Consider the following 21160-nt stretch of genomic DNA (forward strand, 5'->3'; position numbering starts at 1 on the left):
TGAAAATTACAAAACATACATGCAAACTACATTGGGCTGAAGACCATTTCTATAGGGTTTCCACCCAAATTGAGCAGCTTTGTTGTATTCCGTTTGGAAAGTGGGAGGAGCTGGGGAGCAAATACTCTGCTTGCCGCTGCAGCCTTGACTTTAGCTTGTGTCTGAGGGCATTTCTGCATCACTCAGAAATCCCAGCTGATATGTCACTGTAAGATGGAGAGATGGAGCAGGTGGTGATGATGGGGGAGAGCACTGAGCAGGGGGAACTGGTTGGCCCCTGTGGGCCCCTCTGTGCAGGGAGCAGTGTCTTTGGCAAGCTGAGGGCCAGAGCCAGATGTCATGATCCGAGGAAGAAAGTAGCAAGGACGAGTCTAGGACTTATGAGTTGCAGTGTGGTGAGAGCCAAGTCCATGGCTAGGGCAGCTTGGAGCCTTTGATGATAGCTAGGGAGGCAAAAAGAGGAGAGCAGGGCAGCAGCAAGTTGCTGGTGCAGCAGTTCAAGACTGGCGAGTCACTGTGTTGAGGAGCCGAGGCCACGAATCGGGCAGAGATCTGGAGCATCGGCCATGAATATTCATTGTAAATGGTTTGTTCCTTGAAGTTAAGCTTTCCCTTGAGAGTCTATACAGCTTGGATGACAGTGGAATAAAGGGACTTTGTTTTATAACTTACATGCAGTCTATGTGTTTAAATCATGTTACATCTTGGTGTCAGAAGTGGGATTCCACAGCACAGGCATCGAATCATGGTGGATGAAATGGAAAGTACCTGGCTGAGATTAAGCAGACAGTGAAAGAACTGAAACTGGCCCTATAAGCAAGGTGACTGAAGTAGCTTCAGCTCCAGCAGAGGCGCGGGTTTAGCAGGATGAAGTTGAGAGTCAATGTAGTGACCAGAAAGTGGCTTCCAGTGTGTTCTGCTTTAATGTAGCAGGAGGAGGATGGAATATCCCATCATGGATATTCTACGTGCCAATGGGAAGGAAGCTGGACAGATTTGGGGGAAGACTGGAGACATCCAACAACCTGACAGCTGAGGGCTGAATTGAGGATGTGCAGTTGTTCATGGTATCCACGGGCCTCAATGAGAGGGAACAGGCAGCATTTGTGATAGAACATCTGTGCAGGAAAGCTTGCTGGAAAATACTAGGGAGAGATGCAGATGTTCAAATATGTCTGTGACGGATCTTTAAGGCATGGATCGAGAGGCCTATCTGCAGTGAGTCCAGCAGTGGAGTAATGTCACAAAACACAACGTGATGTGAGTTCAGGGAAAGCAGCTGATTGGTGAGTCGGATTGGTGAGTACTTCTAGTCTTTAAAGTAAAAGTAAGGTCTTTAGTTTGTGTTTAGGTCTCTAGTCTATTTTTTCCTCCTCTTAAAAATAGCTTGTAAGATCGATTACAATGAAGTGTAAACAGCATTCTTCAAGTGTAAAGAACAGGGATACTAGAGGAATTAATTAATAAATTAAATTTAATACGATAGTGATGGCAGGGTGGGTGATGTGCAGTGTGTGGGAGCTACTGGACACCAAGGTGATCCAGAGCGAATACATCTGTACTAAGTGTTTGCAGCTCAAGGATCAGAGTTGAGGAGCCACATCAGGGAGGGGGAAAGTTACCTGGACACTTTGCCTCTCAGATTAGGTCATTCAAATTTGGTCTGTGATCAGAAACAGGAGGGTGTGACTAAAGGTGAGGCAAGTATGGGGACCCAGGGGGTAGCGTTCGAGGAGCCTTGGCCCCGCAATTGCCCAACAGTTATGAGGTTCTTGCAAGCTGTGTGGGCAAGAACGGCGGGACGGCAGGGAGGATGAGCGAACTGACCACGCCACCGTGATACAGGGAGTCATTCAAGTGGGGGGAGGAAATAGGAATGTAGTATTAGTAGGGGGCAGTATAATTAGGGGGATAGATACTGTTCTCTGCAGCCATGAGCATGAGTCCCAAAGGAATGAGGGCAGAGTAGGCTGGAGTGGACTGGGAAAGGAGTTTTGCAGAAAAGACAGTTGACGATCAATGGCAGATGTTAAAGAAAATAGTTCATGACTCACAACAAAGATATATCCCAGTGATGAAGGAGGATTCCCCAAAGGGGATAAACCAACCATGGTTAAACAAGGAAGTTAAGGATCAAATTGTATGCTTTTTCTTTCAATATAGCAAAGATTAGTGGTAAGCCAGAGGATTGGGAAAGTTTTAAAAAACCAACAAAAGGATGACCAAAAAAAAAGGGAGAAAATTAACTTTGGGGGTAAGCTAACAAGGAATATAAAAATGGACAGTAAGAGCTTTAAATACATAAAAAGAAAGAGAGAGGCCAAAGTGAACATAGGCCCCTTAGGGAATGAGGCTGAGGAAATAATAATGGGGAACCAGGAAATGATAGGGGTTGAATAAATACTTGCATCAGTTTTCACAGTAGAAGACACTAATAGCATTCCAAAAATACTAAATAATCAAGGGGAAAAAGGGGGGAGGAAATAAATACAATAGCTATCACTAGAGAAAAAGTACTAGGGAAACTAATGGGGCTAAACGCCGATATGCCCCAGGACCAGGTGGGTTGTATCCTAGGATATTAAAGGAAGTAGCTACAGAGTTAGTGGCTGCACTGGTAGTAATCTTCCAAGAATCCTTAGGTCCTGGAAAAGTCCCAGAGGATTGGAGAAGGGCCAATGTAACATGCTTATTCAAAAAAGGAGGGAGACAAAAAACAGGCAACTATTGGCCAGATAGCTTAATATCTGTCAGTGGGAAAATGTTAAAGTCTATTATAAAGGATGTAATAGCAGAGCATTTAGGAATGCATAGTATAATCAAGCATGACTTCATGAAGGGAAAATCATGCCTGACAAATTTATTGGAATTCTTTGAGGGCATAACAAGCAGGATAGATAAAGGGGAACCAGTAGATGTAATATATTTGGCTTTCCAAAAGGCGTTTGATAAGGTACCACACATATGGCTACTTAAGATAATAGCCCATGGTGTTGGGGGTAGTATATTAGCATGGATGGAGGATTGTCTAACTAATAGAAAACAGAGAGTTGGGATAAGGGGGACATTTTCAGGATGGCATCCTGTAACTAGTGGAGTGCCATAGGGATCAGTGCTGGGGCCACTGTTATTTACAATATATATCAATGCCTTGGATGAGGGAAGTGAATGTACTATCGCCAAGTTTGCGGATGACACGAATAGATGGGAAGGCAAGTAGTGAGGATGACACAGTTAACAGAGGGATATAGGCAGGTTAAGTGAGTGGGCAAAAACTTGGCAGATGGAATGTAATGTGGGAAAATGTGAGGTTATACACTTTGGCAGGAAGAATAGAGGAACTGAATATTATTTAAATGGAGAAAGACTGCAGAAAACTGCAGCACGCAGGGATTTGGGGATCCTTGTGCATGAATCACAAAAAGCTAGCATACAAGTTCAGCAGGTAGCAGAGAAGGCTAATGGAATGTTGGCCTTTATTTCAAAGGGAATTGAGTATAAAAATAGGGAAGTCTTGCTAAAACTCTGCAAGGCACTAGTTAGACCACACCTGGAATACTGTGAATAGTTTTGGCCCCCTTATCTAAGGAAAGATATACTGGCATTGGAGGCAGTCCAGAGAAGGTTCAAAAGGTTGATCCCAGGTATGGAGGGATTTTCTTATGAGGAGGGGTTGAGTAGGTTGGGCCTGTACTCATTGGAATTTAGAAGAGGTGGCCTTATTGAAACACAAGATTTTTAGAGGGCTTGACAAGGTAGATGGTGAGAGGTTTTTTTCCTTTTGTGGGAGAGCCTAGGACCAGAGGGCATAATCTCAGAGTAAGGGATTGCCCATTTAAGACAGCGATGAGGAGGAATTTCTTCTGAGAGTAGTAAGCCTGTGGAATTCTTTACCGCAGAAGGTGGTAGAGGCTGGGTCGTTATGTATATTCAAGGCTGAGATACACATTTTTAATCAGTAGGGGAATCGAGGGTGATGGGGAAAGGCAGGAAAGTGGAATTGAGGATTATTAGATCAACCATGATCTCATTGAAAGGCAAAGCACTCAATGGGCCGAAGGGCCTACTTCTGCTCCTATGTCTTATGGTCTAAGGGGAGTTGCTCAATGGTAAAATGTTGATGTGGGGGAAAGCAGCCCACTTAATGGCGTAGCAGAACCTGAAGCGGCAGCCAGTGGTGAGTGAAGAGGAGTCAGATAGTGATGGTGAATCCTAGAATCTGTGTCAAGGATTCCGGAAATATACCCAGTGTGAGAAGGCTGACTCCGTTGCTGAAGGAGATATGAGATGTCAGGCAGGGAGGCTGCAACTGGAGCAGCCAGTGTTGTTGCCTGTACGGTCCCCAGAGACATGACTGATGACCCCTGAGTGGCTGACATATCACAGAGCCTGGGTGCTATTGAAAGTGCCAGTTTGGAAGAGGGTCTGCAATGGTCATCTCTAGCAAATGTTGGATATCATCCCAACCTGTGCCTAGATCAGTGATGCACAAAGGGAAGGCTGCCACCAATGTGGATTTGAATATGCTACCTGTCATAGCTCCATCAAAACTGCTGATCATGCAATTGCTCAGTAAACAGTCACTGTGTTTTAAAAGTCTAGTTGTCAGGACTACAGTTCTCAAGCAGGGAAGTATGTTGTGGAGCCTTTTTAAAAATTCTTTTCATGGGACGTGGGCATTGCTGGCTAGGCCATTTTTTTTAAAAAAGGAAACAACCTCTCACCATCTACCCTGTCAAGCCCCCTAAGAATTTTATGTTTCAATAAGGTCACCTCTCGTTCTAGACTATCCAGTCCCGTTCCGCCTCTGGTCAATGATAACCCCCAACACGTTGATAGTGGGGAAATTAGTGATGATAATGCCATTGAATATCATGGGGAGATGTTTGGATCTCTCTTGTTGGAGATGGTCATTGCCTGGTACTTGTGTGGTGCACATGTTACTTGCCACTTATCAGTCCAAGCCTGAATGTTGTCCAGATCTGTGGCATATGACACAGACTGCTCCAGTATCTAAAGAGTCGTAATGATGCTGAACATCCCCACTTCTGACCTTATGATGGAAGGAAGGTCATTGATCAAACAGCTGAAGATGGTTGGGCCTAGGACACAACCCTGAGGAACTCCTGCAGCGATGTCCCTGGACTGAGATGATTGACCTCCAACAACCACAGCCATCTTCCTTTGTGCTAGGTATGACTCCAACCAGTGGAGAATTTTCCCCCTGATTCTCATTGACTTAAGTTTTAGTAGGACTCCTTGATGCCACGCTCGGTCAAATGCTGTCTTGATGTCAAGGACAGTGGCCCTCGCCTCACCTCTGAAGTTCAGCTCTTTTTTTCCCCATGTTTGAACCAAGGCTGTAATGAGGTCAGGAGCTGAGTGGCCTGGCAGAACCTAAACTGAACATTAGTGAGCAGGTTGTTGCTGAGTAAGTGCCGCTTGATAGCACTGTTGATGACAATTTCCATCACTCTGCTGATGAGCAAGAGTAGACTGATGGAGCAGTAATTGGCTGGGTTGGTTTTTTCCTGCTTTTCATGGATAGAACATAACTGGGCATTTTTCTGCATTGCTGGGTAGTTGCCACTGTTGCAGTTGTACTAGAACAAGTTGGCAAGGTGCAGCTAGTTCTGGAGAACAAGTCTTCAGTACTATTGCTGGAATTTTTTCAGGGCCCCATAGCCTTTGCAGTATCCAGTGCCTTCAGCCATTTCTTGATATCACAGGGAGTGAATTGAATTGGCTGAAAACTGACATCTGAGATTCTGGGGACCTCAGGAGGAGGCTGAGATGGATCATCCACTTGGCACTTCGGCTGAAAATGGTTGCAAATGCATCAGCCTTGTCTTTTGCACTGATGTGCTGGGCTTGCCATCATTGAGGATGGGGATATCTGTGGAGCCTCCTCCTCCAGTTAGTTGTTTAATTGTCCATCGCCATTCACATCTGGATGTGACAGGACTTTAGATCTAATCTGTTGGGATTACTTAGCTCTTCTTTAGCGTGCTGCTTCCGCTGTTTGGTATGCAAGTAGCACTATGTTGTAGCTTTATCAGGTTGATACCTCATTTTTAGGTATACCTGGTGCTGCTCCTGGCATGTCCTTCTGCACTCTTTATTGAATTAGGATTCATCACCTTATTTGATAGTAATGGTAGAGCTGGGGCCATGAGGTTACAAACTTTGGTTGTATACAATTCTGCTGCTGATGGCCCACAGCATGTCATGGGTGCCCAGTTTTGAGTTGCTAGATATTTTCAAAATTTATCCCATTTAGCATGGTGGTAGTGCCACACAACACGATGGAGGATATCTTCAATGTGAAGGCAGGACTTTGCCTCCACAATGACGGTGGTCACTGCTACCAATACTGGACAGATTCATATGCGACAGGTAAATTGGTGAGGATGAGGTCAAGTATGTTTTTCGCTCTTGCTGGTTCCCTCACGACCTGCTGCAGACCTAGTCTAGTAGCTATGTTCTTTAGAACTTGGTCAGCTCTGTCAGTAGTGGTGCTACTTAGCCACTCTTGGTGATAGACAGTGAAGTACCCCACCCAGAGTGCATTCTGTGCCGTAGCCCCCCTCAGTGCAGTGCTTTCCCCAAGTGGTGTTCAACATGGAGGAGGAGTGTGATTCTTCATCTGAGAGGTTGGGGTGGCGGGGGGGTGGGGGGGGTGGGGGGGATTGACAGTTTTCCATGCCCATGTTTGACCTGATACCATAAGACTTCATGGGGTCCAGAGTCGATGTTCAGAACTCTCAGGGTAACTCCTTGCCGACTGTATACTACTATGCCACCATCTTTGGTGGGTCTGTCCTGTTGGTGGGATGGTGGTGTCTGCATTCTCTGTAAGATATGATTTTGAGTATTGACTAGTCTGTGGAATAGCCCTTCCAATTTTGCACAAGCCCCAAGATGTTAACAAGGAGGACTTTGCAAGATCCACAAGGCTGGGTTTGCCATTGTCATTTCCAGTTTCTTGGTCAATGCCAGGTGGTCTGCCTGGTTTTGTTCCTTTTTTTGTAGGCTTTGTAGCGGTTTGATACAACTGAGTAGCTTGCTAGGCCATTTCAGAGTCAACCACGTTGCTGTGGGCCCAGAGCCACATGCAGGCCAGACCAGGTAAGGACAGCAGATTTCCTTCCTTTGAGGACATTAGTAAACCAGATGAACAATGGTTTCATGATCACCTATTATTGAGACTAACTTTTTAATTCCAAATTTATTAGCTATATTTAAATTCCACTAGCTACCAGGGTATGATTCGAACCTGTGTCCTGAGAGCATTAGCCTGGGCCTCTGGATTACTAGCTTAGTGACATTACCATTACACCACTGCCTCCGGCAGCAGGTGGCAATGGCGGGGGAGAGCACTGAACAAGGGAACTGGTCAGCCCTACGAGCCCCACCACGCAGGGAGCAGTGTCTTTGGTAAGCTGAGGGGTGGATCCAGATGCCATGAGCCGAGGGAGAAAGCAGCAAGGGCAGGTCTAGGACTTGAGTTGCAGTGTGGTGAGAGCCAAGACCATGAATAATGCAGCTGGACGCCTCTGATGATGTCTAAGGAGGAAGGAAGAGAAGAGCTGGAGCAGCAGTTCAAGACTGGTGAGTTACCGTGTTGAAGAGCAAAGGCCATGATTAGGGCAGAGATCTGGAGCATCAGCCAGGAATAATAACAGTAAATAGCTTGCTCTTTGAAGTTAACCTTTTCCTTGAGAGTTTATACAGCTTGGATGCCAGCGAATAAAATAACCCTATTTTATAAACCTTTGTGCAGTCCGTGTGCTTAAATAACACATTACACATAAATAATAAACAAGTTTAACTTGGCCAATTAATTTCCTATCAGTCTAATTATCAGTACAGTGATAGAAGTAAATGTAAGGACTTGCATTTTTACAGTGTATTTCATGACCACATGGTGACCAAAGTGCTTTATAGCCAATAAAGTACTTTTGAAATGTAATTACTTCTTAAGGAAATGCAGCAGCCAATTTGCACACAGCAAAAGCAATGTGTTAGATGGCCAAATAATCTTGGCTAAAATCTCTCTATGTAGATGGTTAAAATATACCCATTTTGTTTATGTTCATTGTTTTCTTTCAGAAGCTTTATCATCTGGTAACCTGGAGTGACAACATGCGCATTCTGTTTCTATTGGGTCAGCCTCATTTTTTTGATGTACTGTCCAATGCAGGCTGTGACAGAAAGGAGTCATTAGAATGATGAAGTTGGGGTACTTAGTGAGCTTCTGGGCTTTGTAGCCAAAATGATGGCCTGTTGTCACACCCCAATTAGTTCCAATTAGATGCCTCTTTCTTTGTCAGTTACTCTCGGGCCTCTCATCACTTTGAGGGGCTCCTTCCAGCAATTTAAAAATTCTCTCTTTTGCTATTTTGAGGGCATTGGTTCCTTGATAGAGTAGAATTCCACAGGTAGCCTTCTAGTACCTCAATCAAGTGACCATTCTCAAGTGCCCAAACAAGAAGTGTGGACCAAAACAGATTATTTTCTCACTTGCTTCCACGCGCATGCGGAGTAAGTGGAACCTTTTCTAATTTGTCTCGAGTACAATGCGATCGAAGGTAGCATCTCTTCTTCCATCCAGTTGAGATCAGGTAGCAAAATGGATATCAAACGTTTCCTAGCCAGCATCCCAACTTGCATCTTCTGTAAACTTGAAGTCATCCAAAACTTTGTATCCTAAATCCTGGTGCTGTCCATTGACCATCCCTGTGCTCGCTGAATTACATTTGCTCCAGGTCCAGCAATGCCTGAATGTTAACATTATCATTGTTATTTTCAAATTCCTCCATGGCCTTAATCTTCAGTACCTCTGTAACCTCATCCAGCCTATAATGCTCAGATTTTCTGTGCTGCTCCAATCGTGGCCTCTTGCACATTTATGATTTTCATTGCGCCACCATAGACATTGATGCATTCAGTTACACAGGCCTAAGACTGGAATTCCCTCTTCTTCTTTAAGGCACTTCCTAAAACCTACCTCTTTAACTAAGCTTTTGGTCACCTACCCCAACTCTTATGCAGTGCTCATTAGGACAGCTATTCAGGGAATTGAGGCTGCTGAGAATGTAATGCACTTTATCACTTCCACACTAATGAAATAGGTGAATTGCTTTTAGAGCAGTATATTGAACGATTTTAAAGTGTCACATAATCTTAGAATGGCACAGAAATGGGCCATTTGGCCCAACCAATCCATACCAGTGCAAGTTCTGCTCAAGCCTTCTCCCATCCTTCCTCCTTTAATTTTATCAGCATAACCATCTAGTCCATTCCTCCTTGTATGCTATCTAGCTTTCTCGTAAATACACTTATCTAGGAATCCATGCTAGTGAGTAAATCTTAATACTTTCAGGGAACTCAGAAGAAACTTCTTTACCCAGTTTGTTTTGTTGGTGATTATCTTATATTGATGTCCTCTAGTTTTGGTCTTTCCCACAGGTGGAAACACACTTTTTTGTGTCTACTCTATCAAAACCCTTCATAATTGATGTTCCTTTATTTGGTCATCACTCTGCCTTTTCTTTTTTTTTGAAAAGCCGATTCATCTTTTCCTGATGGGTATAATGTCAGAGATTTTTTTTGCACTCTTTCCATTCTGCCTCTACCCTTTTTTATAAAATGGTGATCAGAATCGTACATAATACTCCAAGTGTGCTCTAACCAAGGTTTGATACAAGTTTAGTTCACCACTTCTCTATTTTCAATGCTATCCCCCAAGAAATAAATCTTGGCTTGGTTTGCTTTTGTTATGACCTTATTGACCTGCGTCACAACTTTGTGATTTGTGTATTTGTATTCCCTGCCAGCCTCTGACCCTAGCAAGATCCCAGATTTAGCTCCATCACTGAACGCCTTCTTTGGTCACTGTTGTAGTCCCAACAGTGGTCACTGCTCCTGATGACATTGCTTGGACAAGAGAGCTGCTGGCCATTTGATTGGCAGCTCTCAGAGATAAGACTTCCTCCTTAGTGGAGGTGGAAGGCCCGCCTCAAGCCAGTGAGCCGTGAGGTAGGCTCAGCCCTGACTTTTATGCCTGGGATGGAGCCAAACCTCAACCCCAAGTTTCTGTTTTTTTTTATTTTTGTGCCTGTAGAATATTTTACTATTTTGTTTTATGTTCCTTGATAAAGTAATTTCAGTTCCTTTTTTTGCCTTCCTAGTTCTTTATTGGCTGCTCTCCTAGTCTCTTTGTATTCTGTAATATAAAAGCAAAATTATGCAGATGCTAGAAACCTGAAATAAAAATGCTGGAAATACTCTGAAAGTCAGGAGGCATCTGTGGAGAGCAAAAGAGTAGTGTGTCAGATTGATGACCTTTCATCAGAACAGGCTGTTTGTATTCTCTCTTGTCCTGCTGTACCCGGTTATCCATGTACTTAGTTATTCTCTTTCCTTGTTCTCAATTTTTCCTTAAGTCTTCATTAATCAATGATGTCTCATTAACGGTGACTCCCCAAAGTCTGTCCAGTACCTGCAAGGTACAAGTCAGGAGTGTAATGGAATATTCTCCACCTGCTTGGATGAGTGCAGCTCCAACAGCACTAGAAGCTTGACACCGTCCAGGACAAAGCAGCCTGCTTGATTGGCACCCCATCCCCCACCTTAAACATTCACTCCTTCCACCACCAATGCACAGTGGCAGCAGTGCATACCATCTACTCAATGCACTGCAACAACTCACCAAGGCTCCTTCAACAGCACCTTCCAAACCTCTGACCTCTACCAACTTGAAAGACAAGGGCTGCAAGTTCCCCTGCAAGCCACTCGCCACCCTGACATGGAACTATATTACTATTCCTTTACTGTCCCTGGGTCAAAATCCTGGAGCTCCCTCCCTAACAGCACTGTGTCTCTTCCTACACCACATGACCTGCAGCGGTTCAAGAAGGCAGCTCACCACCACCTTCTCAAGGGTGATTAGACATGGGCAATAAATACTGGGCTAGCCTGTATCCTGTGGAAAAATACATTTAAGAAATGATTATTTTTTAAGCATCATGTATTTTTCCTGGGATCTGAACACTTGTTTTAAATATTTTCCATCGTTCTATATTATTGTTTTGGATATTATTGTCCATTTTATTTTCAAAGTTCTATCCTCAGTCCTTCTACATCAGCGTTTCTCCAATCTTTTACCCTGGTCTTGGTCATACAGATGTCCTTCTCAATTATTTATCCTAAACCATTTCCCAGATGTTCCTGCTCTTTTACTACTTATCTGCTCTGTTTCCTTCCACTTTACTAGATCTAATAGCAAGTCCTCTCTAATGGGCTCCCAACCACGTTAGAAAGGAGTCCTGCACACCTCATCCCTTTTATTCACCTCTTCTGGACAATGAAATTCAGGACAGTTAAAATCTGCCATGACTATTATTTTCACTCATTTCCCTAATTTGTTTGCATATTCTTTCTCCACCTGCCTTCCACCATTAGGTGGACTGTAGGTTCCCTGTATTAGTGTGGTCCTTCTTTACCTTTTATCTCTAACCATATGGATTCTATTTCTATCTTACTGATGGCTGTGTTACTGCTTTCTATTGTAGTTATGTTATCTCTTAACATTAGTTGTTCGAACATTTCTATTGTTATTTGAACTAATCTATCGTTATATTACCTGTGTTCCAGGTTGTGGGAGTAGCAGATTGTCGCCTAATTGCTAGACAGAATTTGCAGATGAAGTACTCAGTGCAAGATTGCAATGTCTTCAATGGTGAGTAGTTTGGTTAGCTGCTTGCACTACTAAATGGCTGTTGATGTTTAATTAAAGTGGCCTGGCTAATTGTATTAAACTGTAAATATATACAGCAAAAGAAAGTTAACTTGAATTTAGAAATATACCAGTGCTGTACTTTTTCTACCTTATCAAAATAAATATACTGCTAACAGGTGTAAATACTTAGTTTATCTGTGCAGTTCATCTGCACCAGGAGATTAGTGTTCAGAATCTGAATCTAGAGTGAGGATCAGATGTAGTAGAATCAGCTGATTTCTCTGCCTTCCTGTTGCAGTACTGCCAATAAGACCGGTGTAGGGTGATAGTATTGAGACTGCAGCAGCAAGAAAATTGTGTCACCCAGAAAACAAAGGAAAGGATCTAGTTTTGGCCAGTGCTACTCTTCTTCCACTCACTTTTTACTTATCAGTTGTTGGTTCATTCATGGTAATTTTTTATGAAATTGTTTTGAAATTTTCAGGGAGATTTTTGCCTGATTTAACACCCAGCAGAAATATAATCCGAGAGTTCTCCAGATCTCTGACTCAACAAGTTGTGGATCAAAAACAAAAACAGAATTACCTGGAAAACTCAGCAGGTCTGGCAGCATCGGCGGAGAAGAAAAGAGTTGACGTTTCGAGTCCTCATGACCCTTCGACAGAACTTGAGTTCAGTTGTGGATCAATTTCATTTGATACTGTTACGGAGATGTGTTATATAAAATATTAATTTATAGCGTCACCAATTGGACGTACATATGTATTGAACTTATTTGAAAAGGATACTTCTTGCTAAGCAAAGGACACTGGCTCCAGTAGCCACTATGTTGCATTTGCTGAAGACATGAACAGCTTTTATGGAGCTATGAGAAAGGTCATGTGATCTAGTTCTTGGCTGTAAAAAAATTACTGGATTGGAATAGTAAAAGAGATACTGCCACAGGGGCAGCAACCTTACCCCATCACTTTCTTCTGAAACCTCTCTTATCAAAGCTGAGCTGTCGGTGATTTGAAAAACCCATCAGAAGACCTCATTGTTGCAAACTGAGAGTTCTTAAAGGAAAATTCAGAATCAACACCACTGTCTCCAGTGAGAAACCCCAAGTACCAGCAACTATTGTGGAAAGGGACCCTTCAGCTGTAAACAAGCCTCTGGACAATCCATGAATTTTTTTTTCCTGACTTGTTCCTTAGCCAAGCCTTTTTTAGGCTTGACAGTAGAGTTTTTTTTTTTATATTTCCTTGTTTTTTTTTGGGGGGGGGGCAGAATTCTGTGTGTGTTGTGTTTCCATTAGTGAGTAGTTGGACATACTTGTACATTTTAAACCTTTTATTAATTTCTTCATCTTTACCCTATTGGCAATGTGATCTAATAAATTCAAACTCTGTTGTAACCAACTCCGGAGTGGGACAAAAAGATAAGTTACTTCACCCCTGCTCTCCTAGTTGGAACAGTACATACCTGGACTAGGCCCTGAGTAACCAGCTGATCAAAAGCAGGACGATACCATGTGCAATCGGGCCCTGTCGCTCCTGAGTTAGACCCTCAACTTGGATAATGGGAGGAAAATTGGACTCCAAGGCTCGTGAGCGAAGGAGGAAGAAACAGCCAAACTCCTGCTCCTGACCACTATCTAGTTCTACTCAATGGAAAATGCTTTTGCGGCTGAAGACAGAATTGGGCTTGGCAGTAATGTAAATGCATTTAAATAGCCTGCCAAAAGTTTTTTAGTCATGAGAGTGAGGAGTGACTACTCGCAGGAGTTACTGGGAGGCATTTGGTGTATGATGTACTGTATTTCAGGAAGAAGCAACAGCTTTCAAGGAAAAAAATAGAAGCAAAGAAAGTAAAATAAAAGGGAAGGTAATACAATTTAAAATTTTTAAAAATTGTTTCATAGGTTCTGGGTGTTTCTGGTTAAGCCAGCATTTGTTGTGCATCCATATTCGCCTTTTAGAAGGCAGTGATGTGATGCCCTCTTGAACCGTTGCAGACCATGTGGCTTAGGCACAGTCACAGTGCTGTTCAAAAAGGAGTTATGGGATTTTCACCCAGCGATGGTGAAGGAACAGTGACATAATTCCAAGTCGTGATTGTGTGTGGCTTGGAGGGGAACTTGCAGGTAGTGGTTTTCCCATGCATCTGTTGCCTTTGTCCTTCTAGGTGGTAGAGGTCACACTTTTGGAAGGTGCTTTTGAATGAGGTTTAAGGAGTTACTGTAATGCATTTGGTATATGTGTCGAGATGTAGTCAAAGTTAATGTTAGTTTCCTTTTTCACATTCAGTGTAACACATTGCACTCTCTAATTCAGCTGGAAGCAATGTTAGTAAAGTTCTAAATGTGTCTGGGAGGGGAATTTTTTGGGAATGGAACAGAACTTGGGATTGAAATGGAAGCTACACGACTACCACTGCGCTTCTGTGGTGCATGAGGCGCCAATCAAGTGGGCTGCTTTGTCCTGGATGGTGTCAAGATTGTTGAGCTATGTTTATCCAGGCAAGTGGAGAGTATTCCATCACACTCCTGACTTGTGCCTTGTAGATGTTGCACAGGCTTTGGGATGCCAAGAGGTGAGTTACTCGCCACAGAATTTCCAGCCTCTGACCTGCTCTTGTGGTTAATATAGCTGCTCCAGTTCAGTTTCTGGACAATGTTAACCCCTAGGATGTTGACAGTGGGAGATTCAATGAAGGTAATGCCATTGAATGTCAAGGGGAGATGGTTGGATTCTCTCTTGTTGGAAATAGCCATTACCTGGCACTTGTCTGGCATGAATGTTACTTGCCAATTATTTACACAAGTCTGAATGTTGTCCTGGTCTTGTTCCATATGAACATGGATTGCTTCAGTATCTGAGGAGCTACGAAAGGTACTGAACATTGTGCAATCATCAGTTAACATCCCCACTTCTGACCTTATGGAGAGAAGGTCATTGGTGAAGCAGTTGAAGATGGTTGGGCCTAGGGCACTATCCTGAGGAACTCCTGTAACAATATTCTGAGACTGAGATGATTGACCTCCAACAACTACAATCATCTTTCATGTGCTCGGTATGACTCCAACCAGTGGAGAGTTGTAGATTGAAATACAGTGAATGAAATCAGATAAAGTTGATTTGCTATTTCTTAAAGCCAAGTGACAATTAATTAGACATGTTTTTCATCAATACTTATTGATTAATAGCCCTTGCCTGTTCTGTTATTGGCAGATTGGAAGGATGCTGCAGAACGGGAGAAATTTGCTGATGCTGTTATCATAGCAACTCCAGACAGACAGCATAAGGTACACAGGCAAGGCCATTTCCACGTTTAACAAATTAGTCCAGACCACAGACAAAACAAACAGAATAAGAGGAGGGGTGAAGTATAGAATGAGCTTATAGCAGCTATGAGAAACTAATGTTAGGTACACAAATATTCCAATCTTATTCAGAAATCTGAGGATGGATGAAATTGGATCAGAAAGAAGTAGCACCAAAATAATGCTGTAAATTGAATTTATCTGAATAATTATAGGAATATGATTGCAATGTATAGATTTTAAAAATATGTACTATATGTGAGAATAATGGAGAGTTGGGAATTAATTGTTTTGAACAAAATAGTCATTTGGTAGTACAGAACTTGAATATTGTTGAAAGAGACTTTTTTGTCAAAGTTTTTGTCTTGCACTCATCAGAACAATTTGCAAGAATACCAAATGTAAAGGGACCAACAATTTATACTGTATCAGAAGAGAGGCGGATAGGTTGGCACGTGGATTCTTTTTGGTAGAGGCATTGCCATGGAGTATGCACCATCAAAAATGTTGCCAGTGCCGTGCATGCGCAGTTCCATTTCTCCATCCAGTCAAACCACCTGCTTCCATTTCAATCCCAGGTTCTGTTCCATTCCCAAACAGTTTCCCTCCCAGACACATTTAGAATTTTAAGAACACCACCTCTTCCAGCTGAATTTGAGAGTACAGTGTGTTACCCTGAATCTATGAAAAAAGAAACTAACACAAACTTTGACTGCACCCGGACACATACCCCGTTCCAAAGAGACACTCTTTGCAGTCCCTCTGCTTTCTTGCAGAGTGGGAGAGGGCCGTGTGTAGCATGGGTAGTGACTGACCGGGAATTCTGGATTTACAAGGAAAATAAAATTTCTAACTAAAATCTGCTCCCAGTGCAGGAACATAGCTCAATTGATTGGGGGATCAGCTCGCTCTTGAAAGACATGGGTGGCCCTGAGAAGAGCCTTTTGGTTCGGGTTGTTTCACTTCTTGCCTGGCGTTGCTTTCTTCGCCTTTGCTGCTTCCACCTTGGGCTTGGACTTCGATTTATTCACTTTTTTTTACACCAGTGGGATTTTGACAGGCTAGGCACAGTGAAGTGATGTCATTAGATTTCTGTGCATGAGCGGACAAGTGCACATGTGCAGATAGGTATTGGCGGCCATCTTGCACGTCCATATTGCGTTGAATACTGTCTCCTGCCATTGAAATAGCAGAGAGAAGAATTTGATGTTTGTGTTTGATATTACCAGCACTTTAATTCTTTTTATTATTTCATGGGGTGTGGGTGTCACTGGCTAGGCCAACATTTATGTCGCCCCATCCGTAATTGCCCTTGAGAAGGTGGTGGTGAGCTGCTGCCTTGAACCACTGTAGACCAGGTGGTGTAGGTACATCCACAGTGCTGTTAGGGAGGGAGTTCCAGGATTTAGACCCATTGACAGTGAAGGAATGATATAGTTTCCAAGTCTAGATGGTGTGTGGCTTGGAGAGGAACTTGCAGGTGCTGGTGCTCCCTTATTTCTGCTCCCCAGTCCTTCTTGGTAGTAGAGGTAATGGATTGGAAAGTGCTGTCTAAGAAGTCTTGGTGAGCTGTTGCAGTGCATCTTGTAAATGGTACACATTGCTGCCACTGTGCATTGGTGGTGGTGGGAGTAGGCGTTGAAGTGGTTGGATGGGATGCCAATCAAGTGGGCTGCTTTGTCCTGAAAGGTGTCAATCTTCTTGTGCTGTTGGAGCTGCACTCATCCAGGCAAGTGGAGAGTATTCCATCACATTCCTGACTTATGCCTTGTAGATGGTGGACAGGCTTTGGGGAGTCAGGAGGTAAGTTACTCTGCACAGAATTCCCAGTCTCTGACCTGCCCTTGTAGCCACAGTATTTATATGGCTGGTCCAGTTCAGTCTCTGATCAATGGTAACTCCCAGGATATTGATAGTGGGAGATTCAGCAATGGTAATGTCATTCAATGTCAAGGGGAGATGGTTGGATTCTCTCTAATTGGAGATGGTCATTGCCTGGCACTTGTACGGCGCAAATGTTACTTGCCAGCCCAAGCCTGGATGTTATCCAAGTCTTGCTGCAAGTGGGTACGGACTAGTTCAGTATCTGAAGAGTCATGAATGGTGCTGAACATTGTGCAATCATCAGTGAACATCCCCACTTCTGACCTTTATGAAGGGAAGGTCATTGATGAAGCAGCTGAAGATGGTTGGGCCTAGGGCACTACCCTGTGGAACTCCTGCAGTGATGTCCTGGAGCTGAGATGACTGATCTCTAATCAGCACAACCATCTTCCTTTGTGCTAGATATGACTCCGATCAGTGAAGAATTTTCCCCCTGATTTCCATTGACTCCAGTATTGTTAGGGCTCCTTGATGACACACTCATTCAAATGCTGCCTTGATGTTAAGGCTAGTCACTCTCACCTCACCTCTCTTGTCCGTGTTTGGACTAAGATTGTAAGGAGCTGAGTAGCCCTCGTGGATCCCAAACTGAGCATCAGTGAGCAGGTTATTGCTGAGTAAGTGCTGCTTGATAGCACTGTTAACCCCCCTTCCATCACTTTGCTGGTGACTGAGGTTGGACTGATGGGGCAGTAATTGGCTGGGTTGGATTTGTCCTGCTTTTTGTGGACAGGACATACCTGTGCAGTTTTCCACATTGCCGGGTAGATGCCCGGCAATAAAAGCATTAAATGACGTGTGTGTGCATTGAATAGCTACAGCACTCGTAGAATTGTGTAGCTAGCAGCATCAGCTGAAGATGACATTTTCTTGATTTAATTCTATTGATCACTCAGGGTACACAGTGTAACCCAGGAATACTCCAACATTCCTGATACCAAGAACTACCAAATACCAAATCCATAGATGACATTATTCGTTGCTAATTTGTACATGCCTGATCAAATATGGGTATAAGTGTTGAATGTCACTACTGGCAGTAAATCCAGGAAATTATGTTGGATGCCAAAGAGCCAGTGGGACAGTTTGATTTTTGTGTGCATTATTCCCATGGACCCAGCCAATAGGCACTAGGAGGCTGTTTTCAGCTGAGGTGGTCATCACCTGATGTCTGAACTTGTACAGTTTTATCAAGAGTCAACTAAATAGTACTCAGGTGGTGTAGAGATCCTCTGGTAGATATTCTCCTTTCCAATCCTTATGTACTGAGGCCATTTGCAGCATAGGTACAGTAGCCCTGCAAGAGAGATCAGCTAATCACATTCAGACCAGGAATCATACCGGGTCTGCTTGGCTCAGTTACTCATTGTTTTAAACCATTTGAGCCATCGGGACGATTAAATGTCTGTGCATATGTCAGGAATAGCTTGAATCATCTGAGTTTAAATTGTTTTTATCTTCCTGGATGTCGTCATTGTTCCAACCATTTATTGACACATACAATTTATATTTGATACTTAATGTACTTAATACAGCTCATGTCTTGAGTTATAATTTATTAAGTGGAACCTATTAATGCCATTAACAGCCAGTTTCTTAATTGCTAAAATATTATGTCATTTAAATCACAGGACCCAGCAGTGGAATTTGCAAAGAAGGGTTACCACATCCTGCTGGAGAAGCCCATGGCAGTAGGTCATCACTATTTTATTACTGCAAATGAGAGGTTTAATGCAGGAAAATTTAGTTTTACCAGATACAGAGAGCACATTTTGCCATTTTACATGCCCAAACTCTCAACAAATCTGAATTTATATAAATGGGGAATTTTGGTGATGTGGTTGTGACAATAATTGGTGCTGTTACAAGCATTAGCTAGATCTAAATACCCTCCTTTAGTTTTCACATGATGAATTACAATCTCAGCCAAATGAAAATCAGGTGCGTCCACATGGAGGGAAAGAGAATATTACAAGAGAGAGAGTCACCTGAGGCCATGACTGTGCACCTCCCACAGGCAGCAGAAGGTCAGTTTCGGGGAAAACATGGGCAGGTTTCATCCGAGACTTCATAACTGGGGTATGATACATGTTATAAAGAGATCCAAAGTAGAGATAAGATTGAATAAAAGTTAGTAAATTAAAATATACAAATATATTAATTCTAAAAAAGGAGAATGCAATAAGGAAAATCCAGTTTTAAGAATGTGGTTTGATTTTGGAAAAGCAGGATATTGGGAGCTCTGGCCCTGATTCAAGTGTTGATTTTCAGTTCTGTTTAACCGATTGTTCAAAGTAGTAAGAACATCCCTTGATCCACAAGTGTGTCTATCAACAACACAATTTCATCTACAAAAGGTATCACTGTAATTCTTTCAGAAGTGCTCAAAAGAGGCAATCCAGTCCATTGCTGTACAATATTATTCAACTTCACTTCGTAAATAGATATGAAAGGGGATGGGTGACATTGGCAACTACTGTAGTGTTCAGTTTCTTCAAAAGCCTAATATAATGTAAGCGGATTTCCATGAGCTTTGACAGTCTAGAATTTCATATCAAACCACAACTGGCTCTTAAGAGTAAAATGCAGCCTGTCCCCCTATGATTGTTCCCTGGGCTTCCAATGCATGTGCTGCAACAGCCAGAAGAAGCACTTTAAAGAGCTAACAATATCAATGAAATTCCACAGTAGCTTTTGGGTTCACCAAGATCTTTGTGGGGATAGAAGCCCCAACTGTTCTCTGGTACACCGTGTGTTTATCCTCAGGCAGAGTTCTATTCGCCAGCCTTAATTGGGACAGCAAGGTGAATTGGTGGTTCAGGCTTTGTTCCCAAACATGTTGACATTTCCTCACACACACCAGCTGCCTACAGCAACTTTACAAAATTTAGCATGACTACTATTTTATACCTGTTGTCTTACCATTACCTTGATGATGATGTGGAAACCGCCATCACCTATTCAATTATTTTATTATCATGGAACACACTACACAGGTTATTTCAACAAATGAATCCTTATTATGACCTGTTGGGTCAGATGCCAATTTAACAAATTAGACATTGAGGATATTTTACAGCTTTGCTGGAGAGCATCAGACTTAAGTCATTGGCAATAGTCCAGAAGAACTCTTTTGGCCGATATTGATGATGAGAGTAGATTAAATAGAAAAATTCTTTAGGGTGATTTTTGTGAAATTGGATGTTCTTGCAGATGAATAAAACCCACTGATCCCACTGCATCTCCCAAATGACCCTCCTGACCTCACCCAACTGCTTCAAAATCTACCTTTTGTAGTATCTTCAGATTGCTCTGAAGAGACTTCAACAACCACTTAAAGGTCCTCTTCTCCCCCTTCCAGTTATCTAAACTGGATTCTGCCTCATGGATGAGTAGCAAGCAGGCTCCAGATTGAGTTACTTTATGACTTTGGCTGTAGAGGCAGGAAAATCATTGCCTGCATCATTCACCATCAAGTCCACCCTATCATCTGTCAGCATCAGACACAGACTTTATGGTCAGCAGTATCCTGGCAGCTGATCACCTTGACCCAATTACTCACTTCACAGTGACCATCAACAGTTCTTTAATATTGAAGTTCCTGAGGAGTCAGATTGTTGGGATGTAATACTAAATGAAAAAGCACAGATGAATTGTGGAAATCCTTATAAAAGAAATTACAGGAAACACGTTTATTTGGAGTCAGAACCTGATGGATAAAGCCCACCCCAGACCATTTACAGATGTGAGCACAGTCTGAGTCCACTCAGTTTTTATATACACACTATCCAGTTTGTGTAACTCAGATGGTTGTTCATTGTGGGTCCTCCAATACATCACAATGTTTATTCTATAGAACATTTCTTTTTGGGGACTGATGCAAAATGAACTATCTTATTATATTTATACTTTTGCTTAGTTAATTTGACAGTTCAGGATAGGACATTTGCTTCCAGTGAATAAGGTGAAATTTTTTTTAAGCTATTGTGCTCTATGGTTTTATTTTTACATCTAAATAAATCTTAACTTGTTAAAACAAAACAAACCTTTGTTTCTATTGAAATACTGAGGCATCGATACCTGACTGGATCCTGAAATGCTAGACACACCCACATGGTTGACTGACAGATCATAAAGCTAAACAAACATACTTTTAAAAAGGGAAACAGATGGGTAGGAGTCACCTAGCTCATCTTCACACATTCCCTAGTGGCTAGCTCAAGGGAGGA

At 42.6% G+C, this 21160-nt stretch overlaps 1 protein-coding gene across 3 annotated transcripts in view; it reads left to right on the plus strand.

Moving 5' to 3' along the window:
* zgc:154075 (uncharacterized protein LOC556929 homolog) overlaps positions 1–21160 on the plus strand; it is a 265051-nt gene that overhangs the window by 17578 nt on the left and 226313 nt on the right. For 2 of the 3 annotated variants that reach the window (XM_041206701.1, XM_041206702.1), the window contains exons 3-5: positions 11659–11743; positions 14956–15029; positions 18563–18622. In XM_041206701.1, the coding sequence (XP_041062635.1) occupies positions 11659–11743; positions 14956–15029; positions 18563–18622 (219 nt within the window). The remainder of the gene's footprint in view (positions 1–11658; positions 11744–14955; positions 15030–18562; positions 18623–21160) is intronic. The other variant, XM_041206703.1, reaches the window with a different exon arrangement.

The sequence above is a fragment of the Carcharodon carcharias genome, chromosome 15 (genome assembly GCF_017639515.1).
Source record: "Carcharodon carcharias isolate sCarCar2 chromosome 15, sCarCar2.pri, whole genome shotgun sequence".
Lineage (NCBI taxonomy): Eukaryota > Metazoa > Chordata > Chondrichthyes > Lamniformes > Lamnidae > Carcharodon > Carcharodon carcharias.